Genomic DNA, 15,014 nt, shown 5'->3' with positions numbered 1-15,014 from the left:
AGGAAGTGTCATTACCGAAGAAGTTGCAAATGATACTGAACACTGCAATCATCAGTGGGCATCCCCATGTTTGCCCTTATGATAGAGGGGAGGACATTGATGAAGCAACTAAAAATGATTGTGCCTTGTTCATTGCCCTGGTGTGAAAGCAAAGAGTAAATGGATGTTTTTCTAATTGGCGATCAGTGTGACGAGTGGTGTGCCTCAGGGATCAATGTTGGGACCGCAAGTGTTTATGATTTACATAGATGATTTGGAGTTGGGGACCAAGTGTAGTGTATTAAAATTTCGCAGATGACACTAAGGTGAGTGGCAAAGTGTGCAGAGGATGCTGAAAATCTGCAAAGGAGTATAGATAGTCTAAGTGAGTGGGCGAGGGTCAGGCAGATAGAGTACAGTGTTGGTAACTGTGAGGTCATCCATTTTGGTAGGAATAACAGCAAAATGGGCTATTATTTAAATTGTAAAAAATTGCAGCATGTTGCTATGCAGAGGGACATAAGTGTCCTGTGCAAGAATCTCAAGGAGTTGGTTTGCAGGTACAGCAGGTAATAAGAAGGCAAATGGAATTTTGTTCTTTGTTCTAAAGAGATGGAGTTTAAAAACAGTGAGGTGCTGGTGAAGCCACATCTGGAGTACTGTGTAAAATCTTGGTCATCTTACTTGAGAAAGGATGTATTGGCACTTGAGGGGGTGCAGAGGAGATTCACTAGTTTGATTCCAGAGTTGAGGGGGTTGGCTAATGAGGAGATACTGAGTAGACTGGGCTATACTCATTGGAATTCTGAAGAATGAGGGGAGATTTTACTGAAACATATAAGATTATGAAGGAAATATAAGATAGAAGCAGGAAAGTTGTTTCCATTGGCAGGTGAAACTAGAACTAGGGGGCATAGCCTCAAAATAAGGAGAAGCAGATTTAGGACTGAGTTGAGGAGGAACTGTTTCACACAGAGGGTTGTGAATTTGTGGAATTCCCCGGCCAGTGAAGCAGTTGAGGCTACCTCACTGAATGTTTTTAAGGCAAGGATAGATACATATTTGAGGAAAGGAATTGTTCTGGTGAGCGGGCGGGTAAGTGGAGCTGAGTCCATGAAAAGATCAGTCATGATCTTATTGAATGGTGGAGCAGGCTCGAGGAGCCAGATGGCCTACTCCTGCTCCTAATTCTTACGCCCTTGAGCTGAGGTGATTGTCCTGTAACAGTCAAAAACTTCTGTGTTAGGTATGACTGCACCCCATGGAAAGTGCAACAACAACAACTGCCACCGCCACCATTCCCATTGACATCCCTTCCACTAGGGTTCAATTCCACACTTGATCAAATGTTGCCTTGATATTGAGCGCAGTCAATCTCACCTCTTCTCTGGAATAAATTGAGTTATTTTAAGCTGTTATGAGAGATAGGAGAAAAAAATCTACATGTACAAGTCTTAGTTTCAACAGTCTTGTTTCTGTAAGTGATGTTTACAGTTCCAAGCAATGCAACTGGGCCAGTGTTTCACAAAATTGCAATTCTATAGTATTCTTTCCTAAAAACTTAACTCCAAAATGATTTACACTGAGGTCAGTGATTTTGTACAGTGGACGCAATTTGGGTTGCTGAATTTAGCATGCAATAGGACTGTACAGAGAGTAATGTGATTAATTGTAATTTTGTGCAGATCGAAATGTGACCCTGGAATTGGCTGTACAGTGAGTTAAATAAAGGGTAGTATCTAATTTACGACGTGTTAAAATCTGAAATGGATCACCTCACCTATATAAGCTGGTAGAAATTGACAGTTTATGTTGCTAGGAAACTGGAATTGATTAAAAGTGAAACATTTTGTATCCAACTAGAAATTAGCACATGGTTCTTATTATTGGTACGATCTACTTTTGCATCTTTGTTTTACTTACAGAAGAGGATTGGAAACAACAAGTCATCGTGTTGCCTATCCCTGTGCCAGTCTATATTCCTGTGCCTCTGCATCTTTACTCGCAGTTTACACCATTACCAATAGGGATGCCTGTGCCTGTAAGTCGAACTCAAAATGATAGGCTGTTAAAAGGTTTCCCATTTACATATAATGAGGAAGTTGGAGTGTAATATAAGGCAGTAATATATTATTCTGAGGAGTAATGGTCATGGTTTTAGACATTACCTGAACCTCGAGATACTGAATTCTTGGAGTTATGTTTTGTAATGTTAAAGGTATATTAAATTTGGAGCTTTCTCAGGCCAGTTTTGATACATTTTGAGAAATCTCTATTTGGGTCAGCTATTGGCGTGGACAGCACCAAACAAGAGGCTTCACTTCAGAGCGCCTTTGATATTAGAAATGATTATGTGGGAACTACAGAACAGGTTGTAGCAGTAATGGATAGCAACAAGTAAGTGGTTTAGATGACATCCCAACCACAAATATCAGAACAATAATTGTCAGGAATGCAATAAACTATGATGCCTGATCGCATTCATGTTAGAAGATCAGCGTAAGGATATAATTTACAGCAGTTTCTCATGGCACAGTCAGTTAAAATGAGCCAGTTTAATGCAATATAGAATTGAAATTCACAGGCAATAGAAAGTCTGAGACTCTGATACATTGCAGATTTTGGCTGAGCTGTCCTCCAGTAAAGTTTTGAAAGCATGGGAGTTTTTTCACTAAATATTACTATGACAGTCTGCAGGTGGGGGCCCATACCCAGTCATCCTGTGCATTCCAAATGTTATGAAGTAAATCTTACAGGAGGGGGAAGCAGTAGGTTGGTAATCGTGAGTGAGTAGTGATCAGGAGGTCTTACTCTTGGTGACAGTACCAATACACCATCACCTCCCCAAACCTTTGAGCCTGTTCTGCCATTTAATAAGATCACGGCTAATCTAACATTTCTCAAGTCCACTTTCCTGCCTTAACTCCGGAACCCTTAATTCCCCGTTTGATTAAAGACCTATCAATGTCAGCTAGAAAATGTTGGAGGGTGATGAGCAGTGGAGTGTCACATGGATCAGTTATGGGACTGCCACTCTTCACAATATACATGAATGATTTGGAGGAAGGAGGAGATTGTGCTGTAGCCAAATTTGTGGATGACACAAAGGTGAGAGGGAAGGCAGATTGTAAGGTTGGTGTAAATAGTTTAGCAAGATTGACAGGTAAAGTGATTGAGCAGAAAATTGGCAAATGGAATTCAGTGTGGGCAAATGTGAGATTGTTCATTTTGGAAGAAAGAATGTGATTATTAAATGGAGAAAGACTTGGAAGCCCTTCATCATCAAACCCAGAGAGCCATCATACAGGTGCAGAGGTTATAGGAAAGGCAAATGAAATGCTAGCTTTTATTTCAAGGAGACTGGAGTATAAAAGTAAGAGATGTTACTATAACTGCATTTAAAATACTGTATACAGTTTTAGTCTCTTTTTGAGGAAAGATTTTTATCACTGGAGGCAGTATGAAAGAAGTTTATTAGAATGATCCCAGGTATGGAGAGAGTGCCATATGAGAAAAGATTAATGGTTGGGTCTGTACGCCTTGAAGCTCAAAAGAATGAGAGGTGATTATAATTGAAACAGACAAGATTCTTGCACGTTATGACGAAGGAAATGTTGGGAAGATCTTCCCATTCGTGAGAGTGTAGGAACAGAAAACATAATCACGGAATAAGGGGTGCTTGTTTAAGAAGGATTTGGGGAAGAATTTCTTCGAAGAGTGGTGAATGTTTGTAATTCTTTGCCTAAGGAAGCTGTGGAGGCTGAGTTCTCCAACATTTTCAAGGCTGAGATTGATAGGTTTTTAATAAGGAGGGGAATTAAGGATTCTGGAGTTAAGGCAGGAAAGTGGACTTGAGAAGTGTTAGGTCAGCCATGATCTTTTTAATTGGCAGAATAGGCTTGAAGGTCTGGGGAGGCGGTGTAGTATTGATATTGTCGTTGTACTAGTAAGAGACCCAGGGTAATCTCTGAGGACCTGAATTTAAATTCCATCATGGCAGATGGTGAAATTTGAATTCAATAAAAATCTAGAATTAAAAAATCTAATGATGACCATGAAACCATTGTCAATTGTCATAAAAATCCATCTGATTCACAAATGTCCATTAGAGAAGGAAACCTGCCATCCTTACCTGTCTGGCCGACGTGTGACTCCAGGCCCACAGCAATGTGGTTGACTCTTAAATGCCCTAAGGATGGGCAATAAATGCTGGCCCACCCAGACATCCACATTCCGTGAGCGAATTAAAAAAGAATAAGTGGCCTATTATAGTGCAAAGTTTTGTGGATTTTTTTTTACAGTTATTAATACAAGTACTTCGTCCTAGTTAGCGTGAAAGTGCTTATCACTGAGAGATTGTCTCCTGAGCATTATGGACATGTTGTAAATATGAGACCAAATTATCCAGAATTGGGGCTCTGATCAAATCTGATCTTAATACAGCATCATGTATTACTGGTGGAACTTCTAATAGTGTTTTCTTGAGACTTCAATGTGTCACACTTGATATGATACAAGAACGGATAAAATCAGATCTGGAAATATTTCAAAATAAAACTTGGCGCATCTAGTAATTTAACAACAGAATTTAATGGGTAAAGTTAAATACTTGTAACTGGTTCCTTTAGCATTTCCGTCTCTTGTAATTGCCAAAGTACAATGAGTACTTCATGGGGTAGATGTTTACTTGAACGCTGGAACGGATCAGCAATTGCTCATTGAAACGGCCTGATTTTTGTTCTGTTGAAATCCATTGACTAAAAACTGGATGTGTGAAACCCTTGGCCAAATAACAAAAATGAAACTCTAGTCCCATACTCATTTTAAAAAAAAAATCCCTTGCATTTCAGCTCCCAGTACCGATGTTCATTCCAACAACACTGGACAGTGCAGACAGAATAATTGAAACAATCCAGGAAATAAAGGAGAAGATTCCCTCAAACCCCTTTGAAGCAGATCTTCTAACAATGGCTGCAATGATTGCAGAAGAGGAGGAAAAAGAGAAAACAGTGTCACATGGTGGTTGGTATAGATTAGAAATGCAATTTCTAATTCATCTCTCTTATACTTGCATTGGAGGATGGTTGCTTGTATCATCCATTCAAAGCTATTCCAAAGAAGTACTATTTTTTATTTTCTATTGTATTGAGGGAGCTGAAGAAACTTAGCCTTTTTAAATAGTTTAGTTAAAAACTTTCTTTTTAACTCTTGGTTTCTGATAGTCAAGTAGCCAGAGGTCAGTAATGCAAGTGCACAGACAATTGGGTGCTAAAAATTCATCTCCAGCCTTATTGAAGTCAGTGGGAGTAAAGTAAATGTTATAGCATGATAGTAATCGGCAACAAAAGTTGCTTGTATTTAAATATAAACTGTATTCTAATGGATTTTACACAGGAGAGGGAAAAGGCAATAAAGGAATGGGAAAAAAACTAGTATTAAAGTTTGGTTGAGAAAATGGACTTCCAAAAAGTTTCATGATGGTGCAGGAGAAGGCATGAGGCTAGAGGGAATTGTAGAGATAGAGTGGGACACAGATAAGCATGGATTTGAAGATGGGGTTTTGGGAGAATTTGGGGAAATTAGTGTTGAACGATTATAGTGGAGACCAATGATAAGCATGACTTAGTGCAAGAACAGGATACAGGCCAATTTTGGGAATAGATTGTTTGCCTACATGTCTGCATATAATACTGAAGGAAGAAAGGAAATTTAAAATTCAAAAAACAATTTTTTGCAGCTTAATTATCACTGAGTCTCTCAGTTAGCTGTGTGTATTTATGTTGTACTGCTTTTTGTTTAATATGCGACGCAGGCAATTTATTGAGTTACCACCTACTGCCAATGATGTATGTAATCTTACTGTATCCTCACTTGCAGATGTTCTTACCTGCATCTCCATTTTTTATGCATTTGGTTATAGTTAATTTTGCTGCATTTCTGACACTTAAATGGACCTTATTCATCCACAAACAACAATGGTACCTCAATTAACTCGCTTAGAGTCATAGAGGTTTACAGCATGGAAACAGGCCCTTCGGTCCAACTTGTCCATGCCATCCTTTTTTAAACTCCTAAGCTAGTCCCAATTGCCCTCATTTGACCTATATTCTTTATATACTCATATTGCAGTCTAAACGCTTTTTAAAAGACAAAATTGTACCACATCGACTGCTGCCTCTGGCAGCTTGTTCCAGACACTCATCACTCTGTGAAAAAATTGCCATTCTGGACCGTTTTGATTCTCTTCTCTCTCACCTTAAATCTGTCCCCTCTAGTTTTAGACTCCCCTCCCTTTAGGAAAAGATGTTGACTATCTAGCTGATCTATGCCCCTCATTATTTTATAGACCTCTATAAGATCACCCCTCAGCCTTCTATGCTCCAGAGAAAGAAGTCCCAGTTCATCCAGCCTCTCCTCATAATTCAAACCATCAAATCCTGGTAGCATCCTAGCAAATCTCTTATGCACTCCTTCTAGTTTAATAATATCCTTTCTATGACAGGGTGACCAGAACTGTACACAATATTCCAAGTGTGGCCTTACCAATGGCTTGCACAACTTCAACAAGACATCCCAACTCCTGTATTCAATGTTCTAACCAACTTGAAACCAAGCATGCTGAGTGCTGCCTTCATCACTCTTTGTTCTGTAACTCTCCGCAACGCCCTACCATTAGCTGAGTAAGTCCTGCCCTGGTTCAGTCTACCAAAATGCGTCACCTTGCATTTAGCTAAATTAAACTCCATCTGCCATTTGTCAGCCCACTGGCCTAATTGATCAAGATCCCGTTGCAATGAGATGACCACCTTCACTGCCCACTATGCCACCAATCTTGGTGTCATCTGCAAATTTACTATCCATGCCTCCTATATTCCCATCCAAATCATTAATATAAATTACAAATAACAGTAGATCCAGCACACATCCCTGAGGCACACCGCTGGTCACAAATCTCCAGTTTGAAAAACAATCCTCTACAGCCATCCTCTGGCTTCTGTCATCAAGCCAATTTTGTATCTATTTAGCTACTTCACCCTGGATCCTGAGAGATTAACCTTATGCAACAACCGACGATGTGGTACCTTGTCAAAGGCCTTGCTAAAATTCATGTGGACAAATGCACTGCCCTCATCTATCTTCTTGATAACACCTTCAAAAAACTCAACCAAATTTGTGAGACATGATTTTGCACTTACAAAGCCGTGCTGACTGTCCCTAATCAGTCCTTGCATCTCTAAATGCTATAGATTCTGTCTCTCAAAATATCTTCTAACAACTTACCCACCACAGATGTGAGGCTCACTGGCCTGTAGTTCCCAGGCATTTTTCCTGCAGCTCTTTTTAAACAAAAGTGCAATGTTTGCCACCCTCCAATCTTCAGGTGCTCCACTTGTGGCTATCAATGATTCAAATATCTCTGCTAGGGGATCTGCAATTTCCTCCCTAGCTCTCAATGTTCTAGGATACACTTCATCAGGTCCTGGGGATTTATTTGCCTTGATACGCTTTAAGCCTTCCAGCACCACCACCTTTGTGATATGTACACTCCTCAAGACATCACTATTTATTTCCCCCGTTCCCTAACATCCATGTTTTTCTCAGCAGTAAATACTGATAACAGATATTCATTTCGGATCACACCCATCTCTTGTGGATCTGCATGTAGATGACCTTGTTGATCCTTAAGACGCCCTACTCTCTGCCTTGTTACTCTTTTGGCCTTTGTGTATTTGTAGAAGCTCTTTGGATTCTCCTTTGCCTTATCTGCCAAAACAATTTCGTGTCCCGTTTTTGCCCTCCTGATTCCCCCTCCAATGTATGTCATGTGCCTCCTCCTTCTTGACCAGGGCCTCAATTTCCCGAGTCATTGTGGATTCCTTACTTCTACCAGCTTTGCCCTTTATTCTGAGGAATGTGCTTACCCTGAATCCTGGTTGAGAGTCTCCCACTTAGCTGACATCCCCTTTCCTTCCCACAGACTCCCCCAATTAACTTTTGAAATTTCCTGCCTGATGCTATCAAAATTGGCCTTGCCGTTGTGATCTTTTGACGTCAGGGCTGCTACTTGAGCTTCGCTAGACCTTTGTACAATCTCCATTACAGTTAGTGTACCAAAGCGAACCGGATCTTAAAGGCTGTAAATGTGTATTTTTTCTCCTTGAGGTTAGGTCATTTGGGAAAATTGATAACATAGTCATTGCGAATAAATATGGTTCTCCTTTCAGATCAGGGAAGCACATACAGCGGGGATCTTGAGTCAGAGGCTGTGTCTACTCCACATAGCTGGGAGGACGAACTGAGCAACTTTACTCTGAAGCAGTCTATCACGTCTGGACCTGTACCTGTACCTCCACCTCCACCAGCCACTGAGCCAGAGATAGAGTCACACCCCACTGAAGGACCTGAGGACGATCTGGAAGCTGACATATCAATAGGTCAGTAAAGACAAATAACAAAAATGTATTTTAGTAATTGTGCCTTTAAAAATAAAATATAGATCTTCATCCCACCAAGCAGTAATCATATATTTAAATCTTACAATTCTTTGCAACAATTTTGAGATTCACTAGTACTTTGTGACAATTCGCTATTGTGCTTCAGTAAGCCTGTGGCAAGAAAACTTTTTCATTCAATATGTTGCCTCTTGTATTAGTATATGTCAATCTGGATTGCATAAAGTATTGTTTCTGGTGTAGGAAAGGCCAAAATTAAACAGTTTCTGACTCATTGCTATGTGTTGACTTTTGCTTTAAAGTGTCTATTTCTGGACATCAAATGAAAACAAGATCAAATTATTCTTTGGTATCTTCGGTGGGTAAATAACTTGTAGATCGTAAGACATAAGAGCAGAATTAGGCCACTCAGCCCTTCAAGTCTGCTCCGTCATTCAATCATGGTTGATATTTTTCTCATCCCCATTCTCCTGCCTTTTCCCCATAACCCTGATCCCCTTATTAATCAAGAGCCTATCTATCTCCATCTTAAAGACACTCAATGACCTGGCCTCCACAGCTTTCTGCGGTAAGGAGTTCCACAGGTTTAACATTCTTTGGCTGAAGAAATTTCTCCTCATCTCTGTTTTAAAGGATTGTCCCTTTAGCCTGAAATTGTGCCCTTTGGTTCTAATTTTTCCTACTAGCGAAAACATCCTCTTCACATTCATTCTATTCAGGCCTTGCAGTATTCCCCCGCACCCCCCTCCGTCCGTCCGTCTAAACTCCAACAACTACGGACCCAGAGTCCTCGACCGCTCCTCATGCGACACATGCTTCATTCCTGGGTTCATTCTTGTGAACTCCCTGGACCCTTTCCAAGGCTAGCATGTCCTTTCTTAGATACGGGGCCCAAAAGTATTCCCAGTACTCCAAATAGGGTCTGACCAGAGTATTATCCAGCCTCAGAAGTGCATTCCTGCTCTTGTATTCTAGCCCTCAACATGAATGCTAACATTGCGTTTGCCTTCCTAACTGCCAACTGAACCTGCACGTTAACCTTAAGAGAATCTTGAACAAGGACGCCCAAGTCCCTTTGTGTTTCTGATTTCCTAAGCATTTAGAAAATAGTCTGTGCCTCCATCCCTCCTTCCAAAGAGCATACCTTCTCACTTTTCCACATTGTATTCTAACTTCTCACTTTTCCACATTGTATTCCATCTGCCACATTTTTGCCCACTCTCCTAACCTGTCCAAGTCCTTCTGCAGGCTCCCTGCTTGCTCAATGCTACCTGTCCCTCTATATATCTTTGCACTATCTGCAAACCTAGCAACAGTGCCTTCAGTTCCTTCTTCCAAATCATTAATGTTGCAAAGTTGTGGTCCCAGCATCGACCCCTGAGGCACACCACTAGTCACCGGCTGCCATCCTGAAAAAGACCCTTTTATCGCCACTCTCTGCCTTCTGCCAGTCACCCAATCCTCTATCCATTCCAGGATCTTACCATTAACACCATGGGCTCTTAATTTACTTAACAGTCTCCTATGTGGCACTTTGTTAGAGGCCTTTTGGAAATCTAAATAAGTCATGTCCACTGGTTCTCCTTTATCTAACTTCCTTGTTACCTCCTCAAAGAACTCTAACAGATTTGTCAGACATGACTTCCCCTTGACGAAGCCATGCTGACTCGGTCCTATTTTATCATGCACTTCCAAGTATTCCACAATCTCATCTTTAACAATGGACTCTCAAATCTTGTCAATGACTGAAGTCAGGCTAAGTGGCCTATAATTTCCTGTCTGCTGCCTCCCTTCTTAAACAACAGTGTTACATTAGCTATTTTCCAGTCCTCTGGGACTCTCCCTACCTCCAGTGGTGGCTGAAAGATCACCACCAGTGCCTCCGCAATTTCCTCAGCTATCTCTTTTAGAACCCGGGGGTGTATTCCATCCAGTCCAGGTGACTTATCCACCTTTAGATCTTTAAGTTTCCCCAGAACCACCACCTTAGTGATGGCGACTGCACTCACCTGTGCCCCCTTATTCTCCTGGAGCTCTGGCATCGCACTGCTGTCTTCCACTGTGAAGACTGGTGCAAAGTAACTATTCCTGTGCCATTTCTTTGTTTCTTATTGTTATTTCTCCAGTAGTCCAATGTCTATTTTTGCCCCTCTGTTTATATATTGAAAAAAACTCTTCCTATCTTCTTTTATATTCCTAGCTAGCTTACACATTATTTCATCTTTTCCCCCCCTTATTGCTTTTTTAGTTGTCCTCTGCTCGCTTTTAAATGTTTCCTAATCCTCTGGCTTCCCACTAATATATGCCATTTTGTATGCTTTTCGTTTTGCTTTTATGCAGTCATTGACTTCCCTCGTCAACCATGGATGTCATGTCCCCCCCCCCTTAGACGTTTATTGTTTAAACGTGCACACAGAATAAGCATTTGAATGAAATATCAGAATGCTGGTGCACCTTTGGAATGGTGCTATAACATTGTGCTGGTTAGCATACAAAAAGCAAAGAGCAGGAATACAGTTGGTAGTCATTGACTAGTAGGATAGCGCAGGGATCTTTGCGAGGACCCCAACTGTTCACATTATAGATTAATGATTTGGATGAGGGAACAAAATGTATCATCTCCAGATTTGCTAATGATACAAAGTTGGGTGGGAGGTCGAGCTGTGAAGAGGATGTAGAGATGCTTCACCGTGATTTTGACAGGCGAAATGAGTGGGCATATGTAGTATAATGTGGATTAATGGTAGTAAAAATAAGAAAGCACATTATTTGAATGGGTGTAAATTGAGAGAGGTGGATACTCAGCCAGACCCTGGTGCCTTTGTGCATCAGTCGCTGAAAGTAAGCTCACAGTTACAACAGGCAGTAAAGGTGACAACTGGTATATTAGTGGTCTCAGCGAGAGGATTTGAGTGTAGGAATGGGGATATTTTACTGCAATTGTAAAGGGCATTTGTAAGGCCCCACCTGGAGTATTGTGTGCAGTTTTGAGGTCCTCATCTGAGGAAGGATATCCTCGTTTTAGAGCGAGTACAGCAAAGGTTTACCAGGCTGATTCCTGGGATGGCAGGTCTGTCACAAGAGGAGAGGTTAAATCGGTTAGGATTATATTAATTGAAGTTCGGAAGAGCGAGAGGGGATCTCATAGAAACTCATAAAATGCATAAAATTCAAAAAAATGTTCCAGATGGTGAAGGAGTCCAGAACCAGGGATTGCAGTTTGAGGATAAAGGATTAGGACTTTTTTTAGGACTGAAGTACAGAGAAATTTCTTCACCCAGAGATTGGTGAATCTCTGGAATTCACTACTACAGAATGTAATTGAAGCCCAACCATTGTGTGATTTTTAAGGAGGAATCAGATATAACTCGAGATTAAAGGGGATCCAAGGAATATGAGGGAAAGGGGATCAAGGTATTGAATTTGATCAGCCATGATCAAAGTGAGTGCTGGAGCAGGCTCAAAGGGCCAAATGGCCTACTTCTACTTTCTATATATGTTTCTATGCATTAGTTAATATTTTTAGGAACAATAAGGAGAAAATTGGAAATTTAAAATGCATCAATATTTAAGAAAAGGAACTTAAAAATAAGCGTGTCATGTTTAGTCTTAAAATTATACAGGCTCAAAAAAATTATTAGCCTGGATTTTGTGGTTAGTCATAAATTATTAGCACCTGCTTGTTGATAACACCTGCCCAAAGACTTTCTGTAGATTTTTGTGCTGTAAGTTAGTTATTAGAAATCAGATATCTCTACAGGGGATATGGGATCTATGTGAACAAGATGACTAACACTGTTAACCTCCTTAACCAATCGCTTTGAATAATCCTTAGTGATGCACATAGAGGCTAATGTAAGCCATAAATATATAGAATAGTTACCTCAATGGCAGATAGGATTAAGCAAGAGAGATAAAAGCAAAAATTAAAAAAGAGAGACTGTTTACATTTTTCTTGTCTCCATCAGTTAGAATGTGAAGGAATAAGACTCTATATATGAAAAAATATTTTTTAGTGAAACGGGTTGTTTTAGCAGAAAAGAATACATCTTTAAAAATTCATTTGCACTCATTGACAAGTCCTAACTTTTTCTGGCATCCTTAATTGACATTAGGTGGGTGGCACAGTAGCACAATGGTTAGTCGGTTAAGGGTGAAGGGGGAAAAGTTTAAAGGGAATATTAGTGGGGCATTCTTCACACAGAGTGGTGGGAGTGTGGAATGAGCTGCCAGATGAAGTGATAAATGCTGGCTTACTTTTAACATTTAAGAAAAACTTGGACAGGTACATGAATGAGAGGGGTGTGGCGGGATATGGTCCAGGTGCAGGTCAGTGGGACGAGGCAGAAAAATGGATCGACACAGCCAAGAGGGCTGTTTCTGTGCTGTAGTGTTCTATGTTCACAGCTGCCTCAGCGCCAGGGATCCAGGTACAGTTCTGGCCTCAGGTGACAGTGTAGAGTTTGTATGTTATCCTTGTGTCCACGTGGGTTTCCTCCGAGTGCTCCGGTTTCCTCCCACAGTCCGAAAGATGGGCCAGTTAGGTTGATTGGCCATGGTAAATTGTCCCTTAGTGTCGGGGGACTAGTAGGATAAATACATGGGCATGGGGTTTGGGTGAGATTGTTGTTGGTGGTGCAGGCTCAATGGGCCAAATGGCCACCTTCTGCACTGTATTGATTCTAATTGAAAGTATGTAAGTGCCATAACTTCATGCCCTGCTGTGTATTTTAATGCTGATCCTTTTAGTTTAAAACTGATATAATTACCTTGAATAGGTGGTGGTGAGCTACCTTGTTGAACTGCTGTAGTCCATGTGTTATAGGTGCATACACACTGATGTTAGCAAAGGATTCCAGGATTTTGACGTGTCAGCTGTGAAGGAATGGCGATATAGTTCCAAGTCAGTCAGGATGGTATTTGATTTGGAGGGAAGGTTGCAGGTGGTGGTATTCACATGCATCTGCTGCCCTTATCCGAGATTGCAGGTTTGGAAGGTTTTGTTGAGGGATGAGTTGCTGCAGTGCATGTTATCGGTGATACACACTGCTGCCATTGTGTGCTGATAGTGGAGGGAATTATTCTTGAAGGTAGTAGATGGAATGACAATCAAATGAGCTGCTTTGTCTTTGATTTGTTTTATTGTCCCATGTTTTAGTATACAGTGAAAAGTATTGTTTCTTGTACACTATACAAAACATAGAGAAGGAAAGGAGAGGGTGCAGAATGTAGTGTCTTGGGTGAAGTTGAGCTTCTTCGGTATTGTTGAAGCTGTGCTCATTCAGGCAAGTCCAGGAAAAATGTAGCAGCCCCAGAAAGGGGGTGCACGGCTGATTTTCCAAAACTATGTCAAAGCTAAAAGGGTTAAATGATGAATGCAGATTTTTTAAATTCATTCGTGGGACATGGGCATCTCTGGCTGGCCAGCATTTATCGTCCATCCCTAGTTGCTGTTGAGAAGGTGCTGGTGAGTTGCCTTCGAGTCGCTGCAGTCCATGTGCTATGGGTTCACCCACAATGCTGCGAGGGAGGGAATTCCAGGATCTTGACCTAGTGACTGCAAAGGAACAGCGATGTATTTCCAAATCAGGATGGTGAGTGGCTTGGAGGGGAACTTGCAGCTGGTGGTGTGCCCATTTATCTGCTGCACTTGTCCTTCTAGATGGAAGTGGTCGTGAGTCTGGAAGGTGCTATCTAAGGATCTTTGATAAATTGCTGCAATGCATCTTGTAGATAGTACACACTGCTGCTACTGAGCATCAGTGGTGGAGGGATTGAATGTTTGTAGATGTGGTGCCAATCAAGCAAGCTGCTTTGTCCTGGATGGTGTCAAGCTGCTTGAGAGTTGTTGGAGCTGCACCCATCAAGGCAAGTGGGGAGTATTCCATCACACTCCTGACTTGTGCCTTGTAGATGGTGGTTAGGCTTTGGGGAGTCAGGAGGCGAGTTACCTGCTGCAGTATCCCTACTCTTGTAGCCACTGTGTTTATGATTGAATAAACTTAGGCTATATTTCCTTGAGTTTAGAAGGTGATCCAATTGAATGTTTGGAATGAGGATTAAAAATAATAGAAAACTGAACCCAAATTTCAGACAAGATCTGACCAATGTTGTTGATACCGTGTTCACCACATGACAGTTCAGCAATACCACAAGCAGACAGCACGTAATAATGTACTGATCTGTGATATTTTCTGATATTGTTCTGAACCATTTTCCCGTACAACAACTTATAAGTTTAATAATATAATTCAAAGCTTACAGACATTGATTTGATATACAAGTGTTATTGAATAACAGTGAACTTCATGTAAAGACCATGAAGTCTGGGAAACTAAGCCATCTCTGTAGAAGCCACTTCTGATTTTGTGATGGGCCTCTGCTCATGTCCAGAACGTATCAATCCTGAACTGAACTCATTTTGAATATGTACTTGCTAACTTACCATTATGATTTCATGAGTTCACTTCAGAAAGAAGATTGTTTCGTTGATCCGGGTTAATGCGATTGCAGCATCACAAGCATCAGTTTACGTGCATGAGTGTCATTCTACATGTTTGAATAAGTAGCTTTAGTATTAAT

General features: G+C 40.9%; 1 protein-coding gene across 5 annotated transcripts in view; it reads left to right on the top strand.

The window, feature by feature from the left end:
* zmym4.1 (zinc finger MYM-type containing 4, tandem duplicate 1) overlaps positions 1 to 15,014 on the top strand; it is a 185,147-nt gene that overhangs the window by 152,732 nt on the left and 17,401 nt on the right. For all 5 annotated transcript variants that reach the window (XM_080211717.1, XM_080211720.1, XM_080211716.1 and 2 more), the window contains 3 exons: positions 1,905 to 2,020; positions 4,830 to 5,001; positions 8,205 to 8,414. In XM_080211717.1, the coding sequence (XP_080067843.1) occupies positions 1,905 to 2,020; positions 4,830 to 5,001; positions 8,205 to 8,414 (498 nt within the window). The remainder of the gene's footprint in view (positions 1 to 1,904; positions 2,021 to 4,829; positions 5,002 to 8,204; positions 8,415 to 15,014) is intronic.

This window comes from Carcharhinus amblyrhynchos, chromosome 24 (genome assembly GCF_965287045.1).
Source record: "Carcharhinus amblyrhynchos chromosome 24, sCarAmb.v2.hapA, whole genome shotgun sequence".
In the NCBI taxonomy this organism is placed as follows: domain Eukaryota; kingdom Metazoa; phylum Chordata; class Chondrichthyes; order Carcharhiniformes; family Carcharhinidae; genus Carcharhinus; species Carcharhinus amblyrhynchos.
This window is presented reverse-complemented; position numbering and strand designations above follow the sequence as displayed.